The sequence below is a fragment of the Meriones unguiculatus genome, chromosome 2 (assembly GCF_030254825.1).
Source record: "Meriones unguiculatus strain TT.TT164.6M chromosome 2, Bangor_MerUng_6.1, whole genome shotgun sequence".
NCBI classification, from domain to species: domain Eukaryota; kingdom Metazoa; phylum Chordata; class Mammalia; order Rodentia; family Muridae; genus Meriones; species Meriones unguiculatus.
In genome coordinates, this window is record NC_083350.1 from 27929063 (window position 1) to 27949397 (window position 20335).

The 20335-nt window shown below is 41.9% G+C and overlaps 1 protein-coding gene and 1 long non-coding RNA gene across 2 annotated transcripts; one reads left to right on the forward strand and one right to left on the reverse strand.

The window, feature by feature from the left end:
• Positions 1-2934: 2934 nt before the first annotated feature.
• LOC132652294 (uncharacterized) lies at positions 2935-10874 on the reverse strand. The gene is made up of 3 exons (XR_009589784.1): positions 10754-10874; positions 9192-9261; positions 2935-3162 (listed from the first exon to the last, which is right to left on the reverse strand). It is a non-coding gene; the product is annotated as an uncharacterized LOC132652294 (long non-coding RNA).
• On the forward strand, positions 9197-20335 carry Slc26a2 (solute carrier family 26 member 2). Its single transcript, XM_021633713.2, has 3 exons — positions 9197-9325; positions 10681-11403; positions 13809-20335. Exons 2-3 carry the CDS (start codon positions 10705-10707, stop codon positions 15327-15329), a joined length of 2220 nt encoding a protein of 739 aa, XP_021489388.1. The 5' UTR covers positions 9197-9325; positions 10681-10704; the 3' UTR covers positions 15330-20335.

A 20335-nucleotide genomic window follows, 5' to 3' on the forward strand; every position in this document is an offset into this window, starting at 1 on the left:
TTCTTTCTTCTAAAAGTGTCTCATCTACCCTTGGCTGACTTCAGACTTGCTATGTAGCTGAGGATTTTTTGGTCTTCCTGCTTCCAGTCCTGGGGTTACACGCATAAACTACCATGCAGTGCTGGGGATTAACCCAGAGTTTTCTCATTATCAACTGAGATACATCCTCAGCCCCATCTTTCTTTCCCAATCATGCAATTTTTTAAACAAAACTTGGTTGTACAATGCTTTGTTTGTTTGTTTGTTTGTTTCTCAAGACAGGGTTTTCTGTATAATAGCCCTGGCTCTCCTGGACTTGCTTTGTAGACCAGGCTGGCCTTGAACACACAGACATCCACCTACCCCTTACTACTGAGAGCTGGGATTAAAGTTGTGTGCCACCATACCTGCCCTTTCTTTTCCTAATGAAACTCTTGACCAGAAAGAGAACAACTCTATTTCTAATTCTTTAAGAAGTTGCTGGGTATGCACACCTTGAACCAGCACTCAGGAGGCAGAGGCAGATGGATCTCTGTGAGTTTGAGGCCAGCCTGGTCTACAAAGTGAGTCAAGGACAGCCAGAGCCACACAGAAAAACCCTGTCTCAGAAAAAAAAAAAAGCCAAACCAAAAAAAAATTAAAAGAGATATTGTCTTGGCTGTCTGGCAGAGTTTAAACAAATAATCCAAAGTAAATATTTTGATGCCAAGATCACATTTCATTTTGAGTGTCCATCTCTTACAGTTCTTAGCCTGTGTCCTTGAAAGCAATCTGGATACTGTAGCTTGTGATTGCTTGCTGTTCTGTGCCTAAATATTTGTAACAAGTGCTGTGCACGCCTTCATACTGGGTGTGAGAATCACATTTCTTTTCTTTCTCCAAATCAAATGTTATAAGTTCCAAGTGTCCGCTCCACAGTGCTGGCAGGACATTCAATCCCCATTGTTATAACTAATACTCCCCCACCCCATGCTCATGTGAAGGTCTGCTTGGCCAACTCCATAAGAGCCTTCCGGCTGTTACTCCACTTTCCCGCTGCACACATGCTTCTCATCCTCCACCCCACCCTCACCCCACCCCTACCCCCACCCCCAGATATGCCCAATTTAAGGTGTGCCAGGTATGCATACTTTAAATTCTCTCTCTCTCTCTCTTTTTATGTAGGGTCGTCCTTAACTGATATGATTCTTCACCTGCTCACAATGCCCCCCAGCTAATGCCCATCATGAGTTAATCTCTGATAGAGATGTTTAGGACAGAACACATTAAAACTAATACAGGAGTCCCTGAGGCGAAAGAGATGCTGAGTGGCCAGGCTGCTGACCCATGGTTGAAGGGGCAGTTCAGCAGCCAGGAAACTGGTTATCTTCTTCCGACTCTTTGATTTTTCAGATCCACTGGAGCATCAGTGAAGGGAAGATGGGCATTCAGACCAAAGTCCAGTTCCCTGGAATGTTTTGAGTGGGGAGATGCAACAGGAAGCATAGCTGGGAATGCTGGAATGGGAGAGAAAGCCACAATGGCTGGCTTTGGACATAGCTGAGGGTTCTTAGGTTTGGGCATCTGATAGCTTCCACTTCAAAATTCATTTCTGTCCCACCACTATTTGTTGGTGGTATCATACTGACAAATAATATCTTGATGAACACTGTGCTCTCAATGTCTTCATCTGTAACAAAGATTGATACAGACAAAAAAAGAAGAGACAATTGCTTCACTCAATTTGACCGGTCTTTACTGTCTTCTGTTAAATTCAGGAATGAGAAGAGATTCTTAGTCAGTAACGTGATTTTCAAAAGCGAGCTTTGCACGCAGATGCGTCGGGGTTCTACTAATTCTGTCACTTACTACCTGTGAAACTGTCTGAGTCATATCTCCTCACCATACAAAGGGAATCACAGCCAGGTGTGGTGGTTCATGCCTGTCATCACAGCACTTGGAAAGCCGAAGCAGGATTACTATGAGTTCAAGAACAGCCTGAGCTGCAAACAAAAAGAACAGCAGCAGCACCAACAAACAAGCAAGCAAAAACAAAAGACCGGGCCTTGAGATGGTTCAGTAGGGAAAAGTGCTTGCTGTCAAGCCTGATAAACTGATTCCAGGATCCTCATGGTAGGAGAGAACAGATTAGACCGTCACACATGTACCCTCTACCACAGCCTAAAGTAAATGTTATAAAGAAAAACGTTTAAAGCATTAAGTATTTTAAAGGGAGAAAAATCATAATACAGTATTTCCTCAAGCTTTGAAGACTGTATTGTGTTGGGCCATGTGAGTGCACATCTTTAATCCCAGCACGTGGGGTGCAGAAACACAGGGCTCTCCTCCGTGTGCTAACTATTGGGGTCGGGCCAGCACAGGGACCATTTGACTTTTTCCCTAACGATTTTGGAAAACCAGGAAGGTGTTAACAAGGTGAAATTTCCTATTTATCTTCACACTTTCATTTACAACTTTAAAAGCACCCTCTGGTTATTGAGCTCAAGGGTGGAGAATGAGCCTTCAGAGGGGCAAGAACCTTCAGAAACAAACCGGGCTCGGGGTGTGCTCTCAGGGTCTGCCGCCGCCCGCCAGGCCGGTGCGAGTCCGCGCAGTACAACGCGGGAACTACAGATGATTCACCGACTTTGACGCGTGGCAAGGAGTCCAGGACAGCCAATCGTGAGAAGGCGAGATGCCGAGGGGCGGGGCGTCCGCCGGCCGGCCTAGGTGATTGGCCCGCGGCCGCGCCGCCAAGTCACGTCACTGCCACGCCGCGGCGCTCACAGGGCTCCTTCCGCACCTTTCCGCCGGTGACCGGGGCCTCGGGGCTGGGCCATGGGCGGGGACCGTGGCCGGGGGTTTAAAGGGAGGCTCGCCCGCGGCCGGGCTGCCTGTGCCCATGCGGCGGCGTCCCCGCAGCCCAGTCTTGCGGGTGGACGCGCCGCGGGAGCCGGTGTAGGACAGCCGGGAGCCTTAAGGTGAGGAAGGAGGCGGGAGGGGAGCGCCACGGTCTGCGGGGCGTCTGCAGTGGCCCAGTGCTAGCCCAGCCGCCTCGGACCTGATGTGCCCAAGCTGGACGAAGGGACCATCTCCACCTTCCACTTGTAGTTAGGTGCAAAAGTCAGTAACAGAAATCCTTTTACACTCGCGGGAGTTGGGGTTCTTTCAGTGGCTAGGTGGACGGACACACCGAGAAGACACCTAAAACGACAGAACAAGTCCCTGGCAGAGCTAGTAAGCGAACCACACCTCTGCCCAGTGCGATGTCAGCTGCATCCTTTTCTCTCACAAATTGGGGTTCACCAGTGATTTAGAAGTATTTGGAGTCCAAATTCCCTTTCTGGCACTATACTAGTGCTGTTTTTTCCTCTTTTCCCTAGGGCTCTTTTTAGCTGTACGGGTGCTGGGGATTGAACTTAAGTCCTCCCCCAAGTATTCTTTTGAACTATACTCGTAACTCTAACCCCAAGATTCATTATGGGACATCTAGAACCAATATGATATAGTGTGTTGGATACAGAAGAAAGTCTTATTTTTTGAAAATTAGATCAGTAAAAAAAAAAAAAAAAAAAAAGAGGCTCATTTAGGAATGTTAAGGATTGCAAGAGACAGAGGCCACGAACTATTCTATACTGCATAACTACTTCTCTCTTGTGCACCGCACTATTCTGAGCTCCTCACTTGTGTGAGAAACTTGGTAATCTCTCCATTTTACAGGTCAGAAATGATGTCCAGTAGTTTTCACTGAGGACCATAAAGCTGTTGATCAGTAGCTAGGATCTGAATGATTTGTCAGCCGTGGTCACAGGCGCATTAGTTCTGCATTGCTCTCACAAACAGGCTTCTGTTTCCTATGATTGGCAGGGGCAGGCCCAAGAATCTGCATTTCTATCAGCAATCTATTCCGAAAAATCATTCTACAGTACTGTGACATGCTGCCTCCTAGAGGAAAAGCTAGAGATGAACATATTCAGGGCTTTGGAGATCTGCAAATTGTATTCTAGCTATTGTATTCTAACAGATATTGTAGCTGGGCACAGTGGTGCACTCCTGTAATTCCGGCAGAGGTAGAGGCAGGCAGATCTCTGAGTTTGAGACTAGCCTGGTCTACAAAGCAAACCCAGGACAGCCAAGGCTACACATACAAACCATGTCTCAAGCAACAACAACAAAAAAGGTAGACGTTATAAACTTTGAGTGAGCAAAAACCCAAGCAGATGCTTACCAAACTGTAGTGGTTTTGATATAGGCTTGGTTGTAGTGTATCGTGGAAAGAGGTGCACACACTTGGCGAGTTAGATTGAGAATAAAGGAAATAATTTCCCTTTTCTTCCCACAAAGCTCTTACACTATTATGCATCCACTTTACAAATACTTGTAAAGCACTTAATAGGTATAGTACAAGCAACTTGAGGTTCAGCTTAAACAAAATAGGCAAAGGGCTGTAAAGATGGCTCAGTGATTAAGAGAATAGACTGCTCTAGCAGAGGACTTGAGTTATGATGGGCGCCTAGCAACCACCTGTAACTGATGAGGATCTCATACCCCACTACAGGGCCACGTGTACTCATTCACCTATGTGTGTGTGTGTGCGTGCGCACACAAACACAAATACACATGATTAAAATGAATCTTTTAAAAGTGAATATATAATATGGGTTGGCAAAAGGGCCAAGGGATGATACCAAGCCAAAGAGAAGGGGATGGCTCTTAGAGGCAGATAGAGATAGTGAGGGTGCTACGTTACATACTGTGTTTAGTAAGGAACTGATTGGTAAGGTGACATTTGAGGAAAACAAAAAGAACAAATTGTGAATATAATTGGGGAAGGACATTCCAGCTAGAAGAAAACAAACAAGAAACTATGAAGGAAGCCAGAGCGTGGATCTGGGAGGTTAATTAATGTTAACCAGATTCAGATTATAACACAGAAATAAATTTCATATTGTTGCTCCTAATAGAAAATGAAAGAATATTTTAGTGGTGCATACATATAAGAAATGGAGGGCTGGGGAAATGGCTCAGTGGGTAAGAGTGCTAACTGTGCAAGTAGGTGGGCATCAGTTCAGATCCTCAGCACCTATGTAATAGTTGGCCATGATCCCTGCTAGTGTCATGGGAGGTGGAGAGGAGGATCTCAGGAGCTCACTGGCCAGCCAGCCTTGCTAACACTGTTAGCTTTAGGTTCAGTGAGAGACCCTGTTTCAGAAAATAAAGTGGAGGGCCATCAAAGTGGTTTAGTGGGTAAAGGCAATTGCTGTATAAGTTGAGTTACTGAGTTCAATCCCCAAAACTCATGTAAAGGTGGAAGGAGGTGGAAAGAGAACTGATTCCACAGAGTTGTCCCCAGCCCAAACACTCATGCGCCTACACACAGGACCATACATGTATCCATAGAGTAATAAATTTTTAAATTAAAAGGCATGTACACTATAGCATGCACATATATGCACACGACTATACATTTGAATCTTAAAAATTTAATTAAGGAAATTTATCATTTCCTCCCCTTGATTTCTTCCCTTCAAACCCATTACCCCCTCACTTCCTCTCAAATTTCTGCCCTCTTTTTAATTATTATTGTTACATATGCCTATAGATGCATAAATATATAGGTACAGTGCCTACACAATATGCTGAGTCTGTTTAGTGTTACTTATATGTATATGATTTAAGGGCTGACGGTTTGGTATTGGAAACCCATTTGGAGGCTTATCCCCGGGGAAGACTAATTCCTTGGTTGCCTGTAGTTTTGTCTAGGAATAGGACTCAGTGAGAGTTCCTCCTTTCTTGTTCTATGAACAAGGTGTCATCTTTGTTCAGGTCTTGTTTAGGCAGCTGTTGAGGTTTCATGAATGAAGCTTCCTTTCCGATCTCACAGCAGACTTCCCAGTCTTCTGGCTCTGACAGTCTTCCCCTTCTTCCAGAGTGTTCATGAGCATTAGGTGCAGGAGTTGTGTTGTAGATGTTTCCATTGGGCACTAGACACTCCACAATCAGTTGTTCTCTGCATTTTTCACCTGTTATGGTTTTCTGTAGTTGCATTTATCCTCTGCAAAGAGGAGCTTCATTATAAGGAGTGAAAGCTACACTTATTTGTGGGCATAGGATAAGTAAGTATTTAGAATGCAGTTAGGAATTATGCTGGATTAAACTGGTGATAGTAGGTCCTCCTCTGAGATTCATGACTTCACTAGCCCTACATAGTTGGCTAGGTTTACAGTGTTAGGCATAAATTCCTCCTTAAGTCCAATTAGATGGCTGATGGATACCACCAAGATATGTGTGCAATTATTGCATCCTTAGGGATAGCTTGCTATAGTGATCATTGTGGTTCACAGGAATCACAGCTGGGTAAGAGTGTTAGTTGTTTTCCTCATTTGGAAGCTTGCATGGTTCCATGGAAGCTAGTCCTCAGGGAGGATGGTTTCAGGTCAGAAAAAGCTCAGATCCTCTGGGTCCTGTGTCTGAAGTGCACAGTGTTGGCAGCAATACTGGGAGGCAGCAAAGGGAAGCAGCGGTAGCCTGTCTTGTTTTGGGTGACGCTTGGACTCCCTGACTATCTTACTTATGGTTTTATTGCTGTGAAGAGACACCATGACCATGGCAACTCTTACAAAAGAAACCATTTACTGTAGGCCTGTCAAACAGTTTCAGAGGTTTGGTCCATTATCATCATGTTGGGAAACATGATCGCATGCAGACAGATGTGGTGCTGGAGAAGGAACTGAGAACTTTACATCGTGACCTGTAGGCAGCAGAAGGAGACTGTGCCACACTGGGTGTAACTTGAGCATAGGAGACTTTAAAACCCACTCCCACAGTGACATACTTCCTCCAACAAGGCCACACTTCCTAATAGTGCCACTCCCTATGGACCAAGCATTCAAACACATGGGTTTATAGGGACCATATCTCTTCAAACCATCACACTGACCAACAATTTGAAACCTGTATCCTGCTATTTCCCTCTCTAGGGCTCCACCTCCTCCCCCTAGAATCCCTTTTGAATTTGCCAGTTTCTACAGTTACTCCAGGTTTTATATATTTACACCTGAAGATTTGGTGCTAGAAACCACAGATGAGAGAGAACGTGGTTTGTCTTTTGGGCCTGGGTTACCATGTATTAGAAAAACATACTATTTCCTAATTCCATCCATTTACCTGAAAATTTCATGATTTCATTTTCTTTACAGCTGAATACTCTTCCATTTTGTATATGAATCACATTTTTATTGTCCATTCTTATGTTGAAGGAAATTGAGGTTGTTTTCAGTCCCTGTCTATTGTGAATAGAGCAGCAATGAACATAACTGGGAAATAAGTCCTCCCTGAGTACTAGCTTTCATAATATCAGAAGGTGCCAAGGGAGGGAACCAGCCAGTAGTCCTGCCCAGACTAGATCCAGCTCAGGTTAAGTAAACAGCTGTGTAGTAGGGTGTTGAGTCCTTCAAGCATTTGCCAAGGATTAACGTAGCTGAGTCATAGGGCAGATTAATTTGTAGGTTTTAAGAACTCACCATGTCTGGAATTGTAAAAAAAAAAAAAAAAAAAAAGAACTCACCATGCTGATTTTCAGAGTGGCTAGACCAGTTTGCAACGCTGTTCAAGTAAATTTTATTCCCTGTCATCTTGGAGGCTTGCTGCTTCTGTCTGCGAACCTAGGCCTAGTCTTAGAAGCTTCTAGTCCCCATACAATCTTTGTGTCCTAGTGGACACAAAATTCAGGACCTAATTATCAGTGCGAACAGTGTTGTAATGCTTGAGCTGCATGTCTATGTGTGCAATGCTCTGACTTAATGATTTTTACACTTTGGGGGGAAAAAGTAAAAAACTGTTGCATATGAGAGGAAAATAACTGACCCTGGTAAAGGTTAAGTTGTAAAAAGCTGTTTTATGAGACTAGGCATACATACTCATGTGATCTCCATCTCTGTAAATTGCTTTAGCTCCTCTTCTTTACTCTTCAATGGTTTTCTTTGCAGATGCCTATGGACTGTTGGATTAGTATTATAGTTCCACCGCTGAGCTATATACTCAAAGCTATATAGCTCTGTAGTCTTTTCTTTTTTTTAAACAAATGACAGCTGTAAGAACTTGATTATTGGGTATAAAAGAGATGGCTTAGCAGTCAGGAACACTGGTTACTCTTCCTGAGAGCCTAAATTCAATTCCCATCACCCACATGATGGTTTACAAGCCTCTGTAACTCCATTTCCAGAGGATCCAATGCCCTCTGCTGGGCTCCACAGGCACTGACTGCAAAAAAATGCAGTCAGGCAAATGTGGCATATCATACATGCAGGCAAAGCACACATAAACATGAAATAAAATAAAAATCAAGCTGGGCATGGTAGCACACACCATTAATCCCAGAACTCAGGAGGCAAAGGCAAGTGCATCTCGAGTTTGAAGTCAGCCTGTTCTACATGATAAATAACAGATCAGCCAAGGCTACGTAGTCATTTTTTTTTAATTTTATATCCAAAATTGGTATATTTAAAGTTAAACACCCTCCTAATAGATATTTTAAGAAATCTCCCTAGGGTACAAGCATGCTCTCTCACTCGTGCACATGTAGACACATGCTGATCTGCTGGTAATAAATTCAGGGTCTCCATCTTTTAAAGGATTTTTTTCAGTGTGGATTTTTGGGTTAAAAGTTACTGCTTTAAAGAAATCATCTTCTAGCTTCCATCGAATCCCAGACATGTACTGTAATTCCTGTGTTTCTGTCCTTCTGGGTATTCTGACAATTCTTGGACCTCTACTTCAGTGTTTCATGAGTGTTGAACAATTCTTGGCCATTGTACTTTGAGATATTTCCTCTGCCCATTGTCTTATTCTTATTCTTATGTCTTATTCTTTGGGAGTTTAAATTCTATGTTTAAATACTTTGATATGCCACATACCAAACTCTTGGATGTGCCAAACTCTTGAATATATAACATTTTCTTTTTTGTTAAGATGTTTTAAGTTTGGGTAATTTCTGTGAGCTATATTTTGAATCCGTTGATTCTTTTTTTAACAATCCAATTTACTGGTGAGCTGGTCAAAGGAATGCGTCATTTTTATTGTTTTTCTCATTTTTAGTACTTTTATTTGGCTCTTTTTTTCTAATTTGTTTTTACTCTTCTTTTTTTTTTTTTTTTTTGTCTATAGCAGCCATAGAGGTGAAATTTAGATCTGGTTATTATTAGTTGTAGTGCTTTAATGTTTCTTTTTCTTACCTTAGGTTTAGAAAAGCCTCTTGACCAAAGGCTGTCCCAGACAGAAAGTCACCCAGCAGGCTCAGGAGAGCTGGAAGTAAGAAGACAGATGCTGTGTTGAAAACCAGCCCACTACTCTGTTTGACTTGCTCAGGGTCAGTGTCTTCTGGTTCTGCCTTTTCCCCTTCTGTATTTCTGAAGACCCATCAAAATAGTTACTACTTTTCTCTTGTTCAACCCCAGTAAACAAACATGAATAATTTTTTTTTTATCTTGTGTTCTTGAACAGGATAGGGGCTCTTAGATTATCATACTTTAGTGACACCTAGGTCTATAGAACCTTACAGGGTCCATACTGAGTTCTTCCTCTATTATGTCTGTATTTGGCAGAATCACAATGTGTTTGTTCTTTAAACATTTCTATAAACCTGCAATCTCAGTGTTATAGTTGGTGGTGATCACACTGGTAGACAGAATGGCATGCCCTTTCCTGCAGGAGCTGCAGAGGGTCCTGCTTGGTTTAATAGGTACAGAATTCCACAGGACACAGAGGAAGAACTAATCCATTTGGACTAAGGGATTTGTTGGTGCTGTGTAGTAATGGTACCATTTCAGATGGATTTTATGGAATGATTGAGGCCTTGACAGAGAGATGGTTATGCTAGGCCAAGCTCATAGCTTATGCAAAACTATTTATGACCTGTATATGGTTACTCTGCTCTTTTCAGAGCCTGGCTCTTTTACTTTTATTGTTAAGACCCTTTGTTGTCTTTTTTGTTATTTTTATCTTTTTGTTTTGTTTTGTTTTGTTCTAGTTCCTAGTGATAGGTAGGTTCTTTGGCCCTAGATCTGTAGTTTAGGGGCCAGAGATGTAGGGTTACTTGTATATCTTCCAAGTATAAGTTCTGGACAACTACTAAGCCTGTAAAGACCACTGGTAGCATATGGAAAGGAGAAAGGCTGCCCTCATGCTTTGGGGGTCGGGGGTTGAGGCAGGGTTTCTCTGTGTAGCTCTGGCTGTCCTAGAACTAGCTCTGCTGACCAGACTTGCCTTAAACTTACAGAGATTTGCCTACCTCTGCCTCCCAAGTGCTGGGATTAAAGGCATGTGCCACCACTACCTGGTCCTCATACTTTTTTTTTTTTTTAAAAAAAATCTTCAGGGCATCCAGGATACACAGAAGAATCCTTAATAGTTAACTTTCTTGAGAAGTTCTGTACCAACCAATGCTGTTTATAGTCTACTTCCACAGTCTGGGCATAGTAGCCCATGCTTTTAATTCTAATATGAAGAAGGCAGAGACAGGTGGACCTCTGTGAGTTTGAGGCTAGCTTGGTCTTCATAACAAGTTCTAGATCAGCCAATACTATATAGTGAGCCCTGTCTCAAAAGAAAAAGCCTACCCCCAAATGGAATTCTTTAACCTCACAAATGATAAGTAGGATTGCTAATATATGTGAGCACTGAGAACTATTTTGTAATCTAATATTTATATTTTCTCTGGGGTAGGAAGGAAACCATCTATCTCCAGAAATGTCTTCAGAAAATAACGAGCAACATGACCTCTCACTGAGGGACTTACCTGAAGAATCCTACAATCTTCCATCTGAGGTCCCCCTGGAGGCTCAAAGGAAGTCAAGCACTGATTTTAAGCAGCTTGAGACCAATGATGGATGCAGACCTTATCGTAGGATCCACATGGAACCTCATGAGAAACCAGATATTAACATCAAACAGTTTGTCATCAGAAAGCTGCAGAAGAATTGCCAGTGTAGCTCAACCAAAGTCAGAAATATGATTTTTGATTTCCTTCCTGTTTTGCGGTGGCTCCCAAAATATGATCTGAAGAAAAATATTTTAGGTGATGTGATGTCTGGCCTAATTGTGGGCATACTACTGGTGCCCCAGTCTATTGCTTACTCCCTATTGGCTGGTCAAGAACCTGTCTATGGTCTGTATACATCGTTTTTTGCCAGCATCATTTATTTCCTATTTGGTACCTCCCGCCACATCTCTGTGGGTATTTTTGGAATACTGTGCCTTATGATTGGTGAGGTAGTTGACCGAGAACTACATAAAGCCTGCCCTGACATTGCTGTTGCATCGTCTTCATTAGCCATGGCTTCAAATGGATGTGTGGTAGTAAACCATACATTAGATGGACTTTGTGACCGAAGTTGTTATGCAATTAAAATTGGCAGCACTGTGACATTCTTGGCTGGAGTTTATCAGGTAAGAAATGGTGAACGGTTAGGCTAGGTGTGTTAGTCCAGCACAGAGGCAGGGGCAGGGCCAGGAGGACTTCTGAGTTTGAGACCAGCCTGGTTTCATAGCAAGTTCCAGGACTATGTAGTGAAATCCTGAGACACAAGAGGAAGGAGAAAGAGGGACAGCGACCTAACTAACAGTCATTACGCACAAAATCTCTGGTGTGAAGGTTGTTAGGGGTTGTAACAAAGGCGCTACTTACTGTGTGCTGAATAGATGAATGGTAGAACCCAAAGCCAAACTGTACAAGTCACAGGTAAACTAGGGCTGGCTTTCCTGCATCTTCCCAGTTTGCCTCTTAAGCAGCGACAGTCAGATTTTTATTAAAAAAAAAAAAAAAAATTAGACCAAGAAGGGTCTAATTTTACATAAGGAACAGTTTTAACTTTCTATGTTGGAAACAGTAAGTTTGCTTAAGATTATGTGTAGCTGATTATTGGCAAAATCACCATGAATAGTCAGACAGAGGGAAATAGAATGGGAAAGGGAGTAGGGAAGGGAGAAGAGGAATGCCAGAATTGTTGGAATTATTGCTAGCTCGTTTTCCGTAAGAATAGCTACTTTAGTGAGAGACTTGTGCTAAATTTAATCACTCTCTTGGATTGATAAAGAGGGAGAGAAAAACTTAAGGACCATCACTGTACCAGCGAAGAGAAACAATTACAAATTAAAACCTTTTTTTTTTTTCCACAGAGGAAATATTTATTTCAATACAGTTTTGTTTTGGAAGAAAATAATTTAATTTGCTATGAACACATTTTCAAATATAAAATGTATGAACTTAGATGTGGCAACTTGACATTCATTAACGGCATGATAGTTTTCTTTGCAAGTCAATGCAAGAAATGCAGACATTTTAATAAAATGAAGCTAAAAATTAGCATGTAAAGAAAAAATTCCTTTGGATTTTGACACATTCACAGTGGTTTGGGGCTTTGTTCTTGACTGTAAGCATCTTACAGTTGTCATTGTCCCTTTTAAGTCAAACAATTGTTTCCCTCTTGCTGGAAACTTTTAGGTCCTTGTTAAGAACAGTGCATTGGACACTAATTTATTTTAGCTATGTAAACTCTGGTAGTTTATGACCCTTTTTCTTCAAAGTTCCAAAGACTTATTTTTGAAAGACAGAAAATAAGAGGGAGAGAAGAGAACTAAGCTACAAACAATTCTGCAGAATCCATCCAGCCTTCAGCTAAGGGGAGGTGGAGATGCTGCCGAAGCAGGCAGGCTCTGCGTGGCATACCACGTGGATTTGTGTCTCTTACCTGGGCCTTCTTTATAGTTTAGCCCCCACCCCCGTGGGCCTCGGCTCAGCAGCCCGCATACTCCCGCCATCCCATGCACACTCCCACTTTCTCCTAAAAAAAACCTTAAGTCTCATAGAACCTGCTAATCTGCTGATATGATTATGCCCCTGCCTTTTAGCATCTAAAAATCAATACCAATGTTAAACCTAACCTGTTCTCTATTACTGGCATTAAGAGCCAGGAAAGGGAGGGGAAGAATAGCTGGCTTTATTTGGTACTTGGGAGAGAGAGAAGGGGGTGATGGGTTGTGTTCCCTAGAGTCCACGCTGGCTTTCTTCTTAGCGTATCTCACCAAGGAAAGGAAGAGGTAACAGAATTCTGAGGATGAGGGCAGAGAAGGATCTAGCATTATTGATAACTCACAGGTATTACAGAGTAGGATTCAGTTTTGATGTGAACCTAGTTTTTCTACTAGTTAAAATTTCTTTCTGTTATTATTGTGGTGCATGCCTATAATACTAGCATTTAGGAGATGGAGGCAGGAGGTTAAGGAGTTTTGAGTCATCTTTGGCAAAGTTCAAGAATACCCTGGGACCATGAGACCTTGCCTCCAAAAATAAAAGCCTTCGATTTTATGGTAATATATCCTCCCCCTGACCCCCGAGATAAGGTTTCTCTCTGTAGCCCTGGCTGTCCTGGAACTCGCTCTGTAGATCAGGCTGGCCTTGAACTCACAGCGATCCACCTGTTTCTGCCTCCTGAGTTCTGGAATTAAGGGTGTGTTCCACTACTCCCTGGCTCTAATTTGAATTTATATATATTTGTTTGGAACCTTGAAAGCAATTCTTTTTGGAAGTGATCTGAACAGTGTTCTAGTTTTAAATTAAATTATTGTAATAAGGTAGAAATCCCAAGCCCTCTTTATAGTTGGGCTAATGAGTATGACTTTAGGCAAGCTTCCCTGTCTAGTGACATGAAAACTGTAATGTGTGGTTGCATTTCTTTTAGCTCCGACACTCAGTGAAACTCCTGATTTGTAGCTGAGCAAGGAAGGCTGGGGTAGTATGAAGCTGAGGAGCTCGTTCCCATTTCTGCTTAACACTTGTATATGCTCCCTTCCAGGTAGCAATGGGCTTCTTTCAAGTGGGTTTTGTCTCTGTCTACCTCTCAGACGCCTTGCTGAGTGGGTTTGTCACTGGTGCCTCCTTCACCATTCTCACATCTCAGGCCAAGTACCTCCTTGGGCTGAGCCTTCCTCGAAGTAATGGTGTAGGCTCAGTCATCACTACCTGGATCCACATCTTCAGAAACATCCATAAGACCAATGTCTGTGATCTTATCACCAGCCTTTTGTGTTTCTTGGTCCTTCTGCCAACCAAAGAACTCAATGAACACTTCAAGTCCCGGCTCAAGGCACCAATTCCAATCGAACTCATTGTCGTTGTGGCAGCCACATTAGCGTCTCATTTTGGAAAACTAAATGAGAATTACAATTCCAGTATTGCTGGGAAAATTCCCACTGGGTTTATGCCACCTAAAGCGCCTGACTGGAGCCTAGTTCCTAATGTGGCTGTAGATGCAATAGCTATTTCTATCATTGGTTTTGCTATCACTGTATCACTTTCTGAGATGTTTGCCAAGAAACATGGCTACACAGTCAAAGCAAATCAAGAAATGTATGCCATTGGCTTTTGCAATATCATACCTTCCTTCTTCCACTGCATAACTACTAGTGCAGCTCTTGCAAAGACACTGGTTAAAGAGTCAACAGGCTGCCAGACCCAGCTGTCGGCTATAGTGACAGCCCTTGTTCTTCTTTTGGTTCTTCTGGTAATAGCTCCTTTATTCTATTCCCTTCAGAAATGTGTCCTTGCTGTGATCACTATTGTAAACCTCCGGGGTGCCCTTCTTAAGTTTAGGGACCTCCCGAAGATGTGGAGGCTCAGCAGAATGGACACAGTGATCTGGGTCGTCACTATGCTGTCCTCTGCTCTGCTAAGCACTGAAATCGGCCTGCTTGTTGGGGTTTGTTTCTCTATGTTTTGTGTGATCCTCCGTACTCAGAAGCCAAAGTTTTCACTGCTTGGTGTGGAAGAAGAGTCTGAAACCTTTGAATCAATTTCCGCCTACAAGAACCTTCAGACTCAGCCAGGCATCAAGGTTTTCCGCTTTATAGCCCCTCTCTACTACATAAACAAAGAATGCTTTAAGTCAGCTTTGTACAAAAAAACTCTAAACCCAGTCTTGGTAAAGGCAGCTTGGAAGAAGGCAGCAAAGAGGAGACTCAAAGAGGAAACAGTGACTTTCAGTGGGATCCCCGATGATGTTTCAGTGCAGCTTTCCCATGATCCCTTGGAGCTGCACACTGTTGTGATTGACTGCAGTGCAATAGAGTTTTTAGATACAGCAGGGATCAACACACTGAAAGAAGTTCGCCGGGATTATGAAGCTGTTGGTATTCAAGTTTTATTGGCTCAATGCAATCCTTCTGTGAAGGATTCCTTGACCAGAGGAGAATACTGCAAAAAGGAAGAAGAAAATCTTCTCTTCTACAGTTTGTCTGAAGCAGTGGCTTTTGCAGTGGACTCTCAGAAGCAGAAAGGAGTGTGTGTTCTCAATGGTCTGAGTCTTTCTGGTGACTGAGAAAGGTAATAAAAGGAAGAAGAGTATCTTGCCAGTTTCAGTGTGCAACATTTTCTACTGTGAAAAGAGATAGTGGTGCACACTTGAAATAGTTCTCCTTTGAAGCTAATAACTTTTTTAGATTCTCACCTGCAGTAAAATAATTGGGTGGAATCAAAAAGAAAATGTTGTGGCTTCAGGCTTTCATGGAGGTAAGCATTTTGGGGGTACAATAAACAACTGTAAAGCAGACCCCAAACTTAACCACCTTACCTTAGAGACTGTACATCTGAACTGTCCTCCAGCAGGCAGAGGTAAAGTTGGAGTTTGGTTTACACACAATGGAGCCTTTGCTTGGCTCTGGTAGTCGAGAAGCATGAAGCATGAGGGCCTAGCAAGACATTTCTGTCCCTATTGGTGTTTTTCTTTTTTCTTTTTCTTTTTTTTTTTTTCTATTGGTGTTTCTGCCCAGACAGCAGCAAGATCACTGGCTGATTGCTGGAAGTCACATCTTTCTTCTTCTTCATTCAGGAACTATGGCATAGTCTCATAAGAGAATCTGACCCTCACAGCTAGCCTGATATTGTACAGAACCCTCACTGTAGACATCAGATGTATCAGGCATGCCTTTTTATAGGACAGGCAGGTAAAAAGCGACTTCAAAATCAGAATGGCAGTGGAAGTCTTTGTCTTTGCTTCACCTCCATCGTTATTTCTGAGAATTTGTCTACTGTTAAGCTCCTTTTCACCACTGACTTATTCTGGTGCTTTTCCCTGAAATCTGTCTTAAGTTGGCGTTTTTGAACATCAGTGGCAGTAGTGTCAGGGAAAGCATAATATTGATTCGGCAGCTTCTCACAGCACTGTAAATGGGCTTGTGGTGCACATTCAAGAAGATATTGCAAAAAAATAAAATAAAAAAAGAATAAATGAGTTCCCCTTTTAAAATGCCACCACTATGACCAACCTACCACAGTAGTTTTTTAGCAAGGATTTGTTGGGGCTTGGTAGTCTTTCTTAAATAGAAGTGGCTGTTTGTAGAAGACTAGGGGTGATAGAGTGCTTCCAAAAGGACATCCATAATTATTTTGCAATGGTTGTGAGAACAGTGTTGATGCTTAAGTAAACATCAACAAGTATTGCCACACACCCTGTTGTTATACAATAGATACTGATACCAGTGGCCAGTTTTAACTTGTATGCAGGAGGTCTTGGGACTTTCATAGAGCCCTAGCTTTACTGGGGGCCATAGGCTATGAATTGAGTAGTTTCTTCAGAAAAAGACTCTTCCAAATAAGGATACAGGACTAACTTTCATGAGATTAAAATATTTGGCCAAGTCATTAAAGTAACAATTTCTAAAATATAAAATCATTTTTTAGCCTGTTCTTATGTGCCAAACAATTTTAAATATTTATGGGAAGCAAACTCTATGCAATGAACCTAATGAAGTAGAATGCTTTTAAAGATTTTACACACACACACACACACACACACACACTCCAAAAACTGCCCCTGTTGTTTTTCTATTGAAGGAATACCTTTCAATGATCATAATGAAAGTTTCAGAGTAAGCTGGGTGCTGTGGCACATGCCTTAATCCCAGCACTCAGGGAGGTAGAGGCAGGTAGGTCTCTGTGAGTTCGAGGCCAGCCTGCTTTACAAAGTGAGTCCAGGCCAGCCAAGGCTACACAGAGAAACCATGTCTTGAAAAACAAAACAAAAGTTTTAGTTGAAAATGTGGATTTCTGGTTGTTACATTGATAAAATCCACATTGCTGAGGATTTTGACATCCCTCGTGAACTCCGTCTTAGAATTTCAGAAATGCTAACTGCTGCTTGCTTGTTCTTTTCTCTCTCTAGCTTTATGAGTAAGTGTAAAATCACTCTGTTCTAGTCAATTTTTAAAATCCCTCTTGTCCTTTCCTCAAGCCGTGTTGGAATTAAGACTGTTACAAGTGTTTAATACTTAGTGACAAACCAGCAGGTACGTGTTTAGCAGTGGCTGGAGAGACGCTCAGGAGTCAGAAGTACTTGCTGTTCTTGGAGCCAAGTTCAGTTCCCAGCACCCACATTAGGCAGCTCACAACAACCTGTAACTGTAGCTCCAAGGGATCTGACCTTCTCCGGACTCCTGTGGGAGACACACAAGCACATGCATGCACATTTTTTTAAAGCACATGATTAAGATAACTCTATAGTCTATTCAACACCAGCATAGAAAAAGAATTTTAGTTCAGTATTTAGAAATTGTTTGCCCTTTGCTGACATGTAAGTTCACAGTGTGGCTCTAATCGGTTCTGGAGTTTTACACATGCATTAGCAAATTCTCGAGTTATGTTGTGGTTTGTGTTTGTCAGGACCCTGCTGTTAACAGCCATTTAAAAGAACACGATTGCACTAGAATCTGTTGCCTCTGCCTGATTTGGGTTGACACCTTCCCCACATCAAACATTAAAATTGATTTTGATTGTTGATATTTGAAGGAATCAAATCTAGAACCAAAGACTAATTTACCATCACAACTGAAAACAACAACAAACGCTATTTTCACTTGCTTTTTAATGCTTTGTACATGTTCAGAAAAGTTATCTTGCTCACTCTGAACATGTAAAATATTTTCTGACTGTTTACAGAGATGTAGAACCCTAAATGTTGTTAAATGGCTATCATTTAATTGAAATACACAGTGGACATGTCTCTATTTTATGACAAGGCCTTATGTAGCACAGGCTGGCTTCAAGCATGTTAAGTAGCAGAGAATGACTGTGAGCTATTGGTCTTCCTGCCTCCACCTCCATGTGCTAGGGTAACAGGTGGGTAAAGATGCAGTGTGCTAGTGTGTATGCAGACCTGCTATACAAAGAACAGCTCTAAGAGTAAAAAGGTAGATCACTGAAAACTCTTATCTGACCAGAAAGAAACAGACGTGGCTAGACAGGGCCCCTGTCCAGGCAAACCCTAGAGTAGTCAGGATTCAGAAGCACACCTCTAAGAGCAAAGTCAGAAATAGGCTCTGTTTCTAAAAGGGGAGAATCCCAGTTTCACCAAAGCTCCAAAGAGCTAAGAATCACAATTCTCAGGTTGTAGCCAAAGTGTGGCTACAAGTCTGGGTGGGCCTACTCAGGAATGCTGTTCTTCTCTGTGAGCCGCAGTGCCTTCTGCATCTCAGACAGGGTAAGACTGACAGGTGCCTAGTTAATTTTAAGCAGGGTCAGTGGAAGAGGTACGATGGATACAAAGTTTCCAGCACAGCTAATAGCGGAGACTGCATGGAGGTGATAGATGAGTTCATTAGACTAATGCTCCGGGCTACATTCTAGCCAAAACAGTGATCCTTTGTGGAGGTGTTCCTGATAGTTGAGCATTTAAGAACACATTGCCAGGATTAATCCCAGTGTGCAACATACAAAAAGGAGTGCAGCCGACTTGGGGATTGCCCTCAAGTCACTTCATGGTCAAGTCTCTTCATTTACAGTGATGGTTTCCAGCTCTGTAGACTCCATTTTTTCTTGTAGGTACTGACAGAGGTGAGCTGAAGGCACTCTGCATGGAAATAAATGCTTCTTAAGATATCCCCAAATGTCTGGGAATCAGTGTCCCAGAGGGGACTTAGAAATGCTTTGTGGAGAGTATTTGAGCTGACATCTGACTGAGGCTTCAGCTGGAGGCAGTGCCACTCTGGTATATCAGGCAAGATTGATCATACAGAAAAGTGGAATTCTCCAATTGATAAGAGTTAAATTTTTGCCTCAATTGTTGTTCTTTTGTGTTCTTCCTCTGGAAACTTTTCTTAATTCTAGTGATGCTTTAAATTGAACTTGGACTTTGAATTAGGTTGTGGGAAGAGTGAATGCTACTTAGAAAGCTGTTAGATTCACAGTGGGCTTGATGATTTGTGCGGCACTTGGAGGCCAGAATAAGAGGATTGAGTTTTGAGGTCGATCTGAGATAATTGGTGAGACATTGCCAAAGGAAGGAAAAAGAAACCTAGCTAGCTATTGGAGACCCATTTGTCCTCCAACTCTTTTTTTGTATAAAGATTTTAGATAATCATGGATCATAGTAAATTTGGGTGCTACATTTAAGCCTGAAAATTATAATGGAACAGGACAAAACAGTACACCAGCTGACTTGTTATGGACTATATCATAAAGTAAAATACAACTGAATTACTCTTTTAAATAGTAACTTAGAAATGGAGGCTTTAGATGTAGAAAGGGGCATTTTTAATAAGGTAATTTTTATAATGTTAAGAATTATTTTTTAACAAAAGTATTTTGTAACTGAAATTTTAAAATAAACCTGTTAAATACAATTAGAAATTCAAATAAACATTTCATTCGATTTTTGATTATGTATTTTCACCTTATGATTTAGTTTAAAATAAGAATGTGCTGAAGGGTGCAGACTGGAAAATGAGGGCATCAGATCTTTTTATTGGAGACACTGTAGTCTAAGACTGTCATAGCTGCTAGGTTAGGAATCTGAAACTTGTATAAATTTATTCTGGGGACGATCCTGCATTTTGTACCTCATCCCTAGCAAGAAACACAGAACCAAATAGATGTTTCCTCCCCTTTAATGCAAATCATTTAGGAAACTGGGCTCTGAGTCCCGATGCTTCTATTTCTTAGCAGTGTGAGTCTACCCACATAGCCTGGTTTTTCTCCTTTGTAGCACTGTGTGCAAATGCAGACAATATGGAGACAGGTAAATGTTCTAGAATTCTCAGTCCTTACCAAAAGTGTTTCACTGTCACTGCCCTTTACAAGGGCTGATTATTATTAATGATGTATTTTATAATAGGCTTTTTAATTCAAGTAAGTGCCTCAATGCTGATCCTCATAAGTCAGTGTTCAGCCATTCTTCAGACAAGGATGAGGTGTTTCCTGTTGTGGAGAGGGAGTTGTTAATCATTTCCTTCTGGAAGATTATTGTTTGTATCGCTTATTTTGTAAGGTCCTCTTTGTGTAAAGAACTAAGTGTGCCATTTCTTTTGTTAATAAATTGTTACTGTAATGAAA